Source organism: Thamnophis sirtalis, unplaced genomic scaffold, assembly GCF_051295495.1.
Source record: "Thamnophis sirtalis isolate CommonGarterSnake01/CBP01778 unplaced genomic scaffold, rThaSir2_p1.2 scaffold_4, whole genome shotgun sequence".
NCBI lineage: Eukaryota > Metazoa > Chordata > Lepidosauria > Squamata > Natricidae > Thamnophis > Thamnophis sirtalis.
The window spans coordinates 14,298,623-14,305,672 of record NW_028261384.1 but is presented as its reverse complement, the minus strand read 5'-3'; the positions used below and the strand labels follow the sequence as shown (position 1 = coordinate 14,305,672).

The window sequence follows — 7,050 nt, the reverse complement described above, 5'->3', positions numbered from 1 at the left end:
GAGGCCGTTCTGTCATCTCAGGATGCATACAATCCTACTGCTTCACATTTATAAAACCATCTGGGGACCGTTTGGGTAGATGGTCGATGAAATTACCATCAGCATAATCCTGGGGAAGAAACACCAGATGGAGAGCAGCGTTTCTTCACCGCTCCTTTTGCAACGTCTGCCGAATCCCACCGAAGCCCGGGTAAAACCAGCGCGGTCCGAGGATGCGCCCACCCCGCTTCCCATTACACGTGTACACACAGAGGCCACCTTCTCCGCCAGGCCGGGGACCCTCTCTTCCCCGCACGCTCTCTTTTATTATCATTATTATTTTTTTTCGGGGGATCCTCCCAGTTTCCACGGGCGCGGAGGCACGCTTGCAGCTTGGCTAGCCGGCCGGCCGAAGGGGCCGGGGAAAGAGGAGGGGGGCTTCCCCGGAGGCGCGCGTGCTCCAGCGCCCCCCCGCGGTCCCCGTTGCGCCCAGCCGGGTCACGTGCGCGAGTGACAGAAGCGAGCCGCCCCCGCCGCGGCACCGCAGTTCCTCGCCGCCGCGCGGCCGGGGTGGAGCGAGGGAGAGCGCGCTGCTTGCTGCTGCTGCTGTTTCTTCTTCTGCTGCTGCCGCCGCTGCTGCGCCCAGTGCGCGAAGCCGGGAAGGAGGCAGCGGCGAGGTTGCAGCGGGCCTGCTCGGCTCCGTGCCACCCCGCCGAAGGCTCGCCCGGATCGGGAGGCGGCGGCGTTGAAGAAGCAGCAGCCGCAACAGCAGCCACGCCACCATGGCGGGGCTGAACTGAAGCGGCGGCGAGGGAGGAGGAGGAGGAAGAGGGAGAGCGCTCTGCATACCCTCCTCCAGCCCATCCCTGGTGGAGCTGGGCTGGGCAGGGCTGGCGCTGCGCGTCGCGGGGCTCCTTCCCAGCTGAGCCCGCGCGGTCAATCGGGCACCCGAGCCCGGCGCGCGGGGTTAGGGAGGGCCGGGCGCTTTTGTGCTTTCGCCCCTCGATCGTTCGCTTGCTCGCCCGCCCGCCTGCCCGCCTCTCCCTTTCCCGTCCTTCCTCCGGGGGCGGCGTGTTTGTGTGCACGGGTCGCGAACAAAGACCCCCGGGCGCACCCGGCGCGGCAGAGAAGGGCGCGGGGCGAGTGAGAAGATCGCCTTCCCGGGAATCGACTATGGCGGATCGCAGTCTGGAGAGCCTCTCTCTGCCGCTGGAGGTGAGAGCGCGGCTGGCCGAGCTGGAGCTGGAATTGTCGGAAGGTAAGGGGGAAGCCGGCGCAGGGGTGGCGGGGCGAGACATCCGCGGCCGGAGCCCGAGATGGTTCCGTGGTGCCTCCTCGGGGCGCACGGCACTGCGCCGGCACCGGGCACCCTCCCCATCCCCCCCACTTTCTAGGGGAGGTCCGGCGGGAGAGGAGCGCCCATCTTCCGCTGGGGGGGGGATTTGTGGGTGCTCCCCGAGCAAGGGAATCGGCGGGGCGGCTAGAGGGCACGAGGCTGGGGTTGCGCGTAAATGTGTGCGGGCGCTACCTGGAAGGTGTATCTGTCTCCTCTGCAGTGTGCAAGGATCTCGCCATCCCGCCTGTGGGTGGGTGTGTTTAGATTTGGCATGTGTCAGTTGATTCTTGTGGGCGTCAGTTCCTCCTGGTATGTGGGTGACATCGCCAGAGAAATGGGGTGTGTATGTGGTGGTGGTGGTGGTGGCGGCGTGTGTGTGTATGTGTGTGTATGTGCGTAAAGATCCCTGCTGAGATTCCCTCCCCCCCTTTTCCTCTCTCGCTCTTTTCACTTGGAGCTCTGGGTCCTAGGGGAGCGGAGGCAGGACTGCATTTATTCCTCCTTCTTTCTAGTTTCTTCAGAAACTGGTTATTAATGTCATTGCGTTGAAGGGGGGTGGGGGAAGTGATTCTCCATGGCGGCTGTTGTCTTTGCTAGTACCATTTGGGGTGGCTGTGTATTCAAGATATGGAGGGGGGTGTTCTGCTCGGTGATAAATCCCGTTTCCTTCCTTCCTTCCTTCCTTCCTTCCTTCCTTCCTTCCTTCCTTCCTTCCTTCCTTCCTTCCTTCCTTCCTTCCTTCCTTCCTTCCTTCCTTCCTTCCTTTTTGGAGGGGGGGCTATTCTTCCTGCCACAGTGCTAGGAAAGATAGAAGGAAGAGGAGGAGATGTTGGCAGGAGAGATGCTGCTCCAGCATTGTATGCTTTATTACAGAGAATGGAAAATCTTTAGGGCTGGGCTTAGGAGGAATCTCATCCTGCCAAGAGGAGGGTGGGTGGAATTCAGTTTTGGTTTAAAGAAATCTCCACCAACACCATCACCAAAAGCGTTTTCCCCTACCTAATTCCTTTGCTCTTTGGGGTTTTATCTAGAGAAGGATCTAGTGGTTCACTATTTAATCAAGTTTTGGATAGGCACCATCAGTGTCCGTTGAGTGGTTTTCTGTCTGATTATTCTTACCTATTCCAGAGACAGAATAAAAGGGATTGTTGGTGGGGGTGGGGGGAGGTGGTTGTGACTTATTTTCACGCTTTGATTGAAAGTGGTGCAATTATTCAAGGTTTGGGTCCTTTATTGGACCCTGGGAAGTTCCTTCTGCATTAAAAAAAAACCTTGCAGATTTTTTAAGACTGTATTCTTTTTCTCATTTGGCTAATAACCGTTGAATGGTGTGTTGCACGTCTTACGCAAAGAGTGTGTGTGTGTGTGTGTGTGTGTGTGTGTCTACGTGTATTACAGAACCTTTTCCTGGTTGCCAGTCCAAACACTACATGTTCCGAAGCTCACACATTTTTCAATCAGATTTGACGTATTTCCTTTTCCTTGCTGTATTTCTCTGGCTTGAGTCAAAATCTCCGCTTCTAGCCAATATTTCAAGTACTTAAGGAAAGAATGCTGGGGAGAAGGGAGGGGGGGGTTGTGATTTTGGAAAAAAGCCTTCCTTTTCCTTTTGGAAAAGGTTTGTTCCCATCACATTTTGAAAGTCAAAGGGAGCTGGACTTAACCCTGGACTTCTCCAAAATAAGGAATGGGATAGTTTGACACACAGGCTGCATTTCTTCCCTTTCTCTTTCCAACGGTCGCCCCCCCTCCCCTTGTGTAACGGTTTCAGAAGGGCCTGTAGCCAGAAAGTTAAAAGCACTCATGCCATTTCCATTAGTGGGGAAGAACTGGTGCATTTTTTTTTCCTTTTAACACTTGGTGGGGGAGGGCAAACCACTGGGACTGCTGGAGTCCTTTTGCATTCCTCTATCATGTAAAGAGCAGAGAAGGGGAGAAGCATTTGCAGCAACTGTATTAAGGGGTTAAAGCAATATTGACTTATTCAGGTGTGGATTTGGTCTTTTTCTAAGCTGGCAGGGAGAGGCAGTGAATTGTGCACACAAAACCACACTTGTAGATCTGAATAGTGTATGTATAAAAACAGTGTCCTGCGATTAGAAGCACCCTTGTAACCTGTCCAGCTTGCGAGTCCAAAAAGATTTTCCTCCCAAAACAAAATATAGGAAATTCTGTGGTGGAGATCGGATGACTATTCTGTTCAGCTTCCAACTTCTGTTAACCCTGCAATCCAGCAGTCCTGATGGGGTAATGCAATCCTGTGACCTCCACTCAGAAGTAAGCTGCACTGTGTTAAAAGAGATAATTTACTTTAATTACTCTTGGGTGAATAAATACGTTTAAGGAGTTGCCGAACAATAAGTAATGTTTAGTTCAGAGGCAGTAATGCTGATGTGGAAACTATCTTTAGTTATTAAACTCCCGGCTTCATATATACATTTCTGAGTATATTTTGTTCCTTGCTATTAAGTTTGAGAAGGTTTTTCTTCCTCTTAAAGGCTTGTGACCTTACTTGGTATTAATAAAGAAATGCATAATTTGCATAAATGTTTTTACAGTATATAACATGTTTGTGCATCAGTGTTTGTATTATTTGATCTTACTTATACATTTTCATGACCCAGAAGCCTCTTTCTGAATCAGTTAATGGAATCATCTGGTTTGTTGTTATATTTCTGATTCCCACAAATCATCATCGGGATCTGGAGAAGTTGTAGGTTGAATCTCTAACTTTTTGAAATCTAGTTTAAGTTCTTACACTGTACTGTGATTTTTCCAGACACTGACATGCTAGTGACCCAAAATAGCTGCAGTGGACTGATAGAAGAGGCAGCATTATGTGACATTAAAAAACAAAACTTGTGTGACGAAACAATGGGCACCATCTCTAACCAAATCAAATTTTGAATTAGCAATCCGAACATGACTGACTATATTGATTGACACATGTTTAATGCCCTACAAAGTGCAACAGGTTGTTTAGTTCTCTCTTTAAGGAATACCATTGTCCTGAATTGTTGGATAATATTGCCTGAAGAAAAAAATCCTTCAGCAATTCCCTACTGAAGTCTTTTCTCTATCAAAACCAATGGATTCCTGCTAGAGCATGGGTGCCAAACGTGCCACATCACATTGCTGTCATGTGATGTTTCGTGATTTTTCCCCATTCGTGGAGCTGGGGTGGCCATGGCCTGGGATGAGTGTGACTTGACACTTCTGGCCTATGGGCCACCAGTTGGACACCCCTGAACTGGAGAGACATATCGTATTCTTCGGAGTATAAGACACACCTTTTTCCCTCAAAAAAGAGGCTGAAAATCTGGATGCATCTTATACACTGAATATAGCATTCTTTGCCTCCCAAAACCCTGCCCCCATCACCAAAATGGCCGTGCATTGCCTTTAGGAGCCTTGCTGAGTGCTCCTGGGGGCTGGGGAGAGCAGAATGAGCGAAAAGTTTGCCTTTTTTTGCTCAATTCCCCCCCCCCTCAGTCCCCAGGAGCACTCTATACGCCTCCTAAAGGCTATGCATGCCCCTTTTTGACAAAAAAATTCACAAAAACGCCCCATTTTTGGGAGGTCTGCAGAGTGCAACCCCCCCCTTTTAAATTTCCCTCTTCAAAACCTTGGTGCGTCTTATACTTCAGTGTGTCATACTCCGAAAAATACGGTATTTCAAATGTTACTCTAGTTATTAATTCAAAGAATAATATATATTTCACTAAATCCCTTAACTATAAAATAGAAACAATATGTTATGTTCCAGGGGACAAAAATAAAAGCTGTAAGTATTTTGGACCCTGATATTCTTTCTGGTGAAAAAGTGTTCAGATGTATTTTGTTCTCAGCAATCCTTAAAGGAATATGATGAAGTTACATTGACAGGTTTTATATATTACAGTAAGGTGTCCTATAGTTTGCTTGACTTTCTCTTACCGTGTTACATGAACCCAACCATTATTATTTGTTGAACATAATTTATTGATTGGGTTTATGTATGAAATAGCCATTTTTGCTTGATTAACAAACTAGATTTCCATAACTATGGATAGCCAGTGTGAAAGGCTCAGAATTGTAGTCTATATGGAATGATCCCAATTGGGGAAGAAACAGACACACATGATTTTAAAACTGCTGAATCTGAGATCCCCAACATTGCACTCAATGTTGTGTGTGTAGATATGTCTTGTGGTACCTGTACGTTTTCTGTTCCTCCCTGTCCTGCTTCTCCTTTTCTCACTACTTGTACCTTTCTATACATATTTCATTAAAAAGAAAATAAAAGGAGATAGGCTTCCAGAATCATAATTATTTCTAAAGATGACCTTTGATTGCACATAAGTCTTATAGAGAACTCTTAGAAAAGTATGAATGGCAATATTCAGAACTAGTGTTATTCTTCTAAACTGTGAAAATCCAAACAAGCTCTAGATGGCAGCAAGAGGTAGAAAATTCAGCATCCTTTGCTCTTCACTGCCACCTTGTGATCATCTGTATTTTTTTCACTTCCCAGACATAATAGATAGCCCAATTGGTTTGTATACTTTCTTCCTATCTAGACGAGTGCATAGATAAATTAATGCAGATGGGGAGTATCTCAGGAGATTACAGTGGGTGTCCAGGGCAACCCTCAGCTGTTTGGCTTCTAATAAATTTTTTCTTCTGACTGACCACAATTACTGTATCAGCCATCTTGAAAAAGGGCACTCTTCCTACATATGGCTAATTCTAATCCCACTACCCCTAAACTTCATTTATTTCACAACATATCCTTAATAAATGCTAAACATTGAATTGAATGCAAGGCATAGCCCACCCTATATTAGATTGGCAGCCAACCTGGGTCGCCAAATCTAATAATTCCGGAGAAGGAGAAAATGCATTAGATATGCTAAATGCTCCTTCTTCTGGAAAGCACTAAGGCATAATTTTATGACATGGCTGAAAACTTCACAGGAGTTAGTCATCTATTTTGAGAAGAAGGAAGATCTGTAAAACCTTGGATTATAGTACAGCAGCAGCATTATGATCTTTGAAGGAAAAGTGGTATTTTAATCGCATTACATGAAAGTTAGCCCGTATGATTACAGTGGAGTTTAATTTTGTGTTTTTACCTGTGTGGGTATAACAAGCAGGAAGCATTGATTCTGTTCAGCCGTCTGACGTCAGTATCTTTTATTTAGTTAGCTATTTTGCTATTTTGCCTATTGTACTGCCCTATTATGGCAACTCTAGTCAATAAGCCATAAAACCATATTTAGAACAGATAACCCAGAAATCTCTTAATAACCACATTAAATAAAGTTGACATCATAAACGAAAAGAAATAAGATGCCAGATATTGTTTGCTAGGAAGAAAAGCCTATTAAAGGCTACTTTTTCTTTTAAAATACCAAAAATAAGGTTGCCAGGTGCATCTGTGTGGGCACCATGCTCTGCAGTGTGATGCCTGCCACTAAGAAGATCAGTTTTCTGATCCATATCCCATTTTTCTCCTGCAGGGGCCTTCCATGGGGCCCAATATAGCCATTGGTATAGGATGGATAGAATTGTTTTCTGTTTCTGTGCTCTGCTTGGGAATAACCTGTTTCCAGAAATTTAGTCAGCCCCCTCACTAGGAGTTTTTTATAAGCTATTAAAACATTACTTCGGAGACTACTTTGTGAGCAATGCCATCAATTATTGATTCATTTACGTGTGATTTGTATTGATTTTTATATGCACACACACTGTGG

General features: G+C 46.6%; 1 protein-coding gene across 4 annotated transcripts in view; it reads left to right on the top strand.

The window, feature by feature from the left end:
* The first annotated feature begins 624 nt into the window (after nt 1-624).
* Nucleotides 625-7,050, top strand: part of DIP2C (DIP2 acetate--CoA ligase C (putative)) — a 361,956-nt gene continuing 355,530 nt past the window's right edge. For 2 of the 4 annotated variants that reach the window (XM_014061648.2, XM_014061647.2), the window contains exon 1: nt 626-1,237. In XM_014061648.2, the coding sequence (XP_013917123.1) occupies nt 1,153-1,237 (85 nt within the window). In that variant the 5' untranslated portion in view covers nt 626-1,152. Of the gene's footprint in view, nt 1,238-7,050 lie in introns of all 4 variants that reach the window. The other 2 variants (XM_087712511.1, XM_014061651.2) reach the window with 2 other exon arrangements.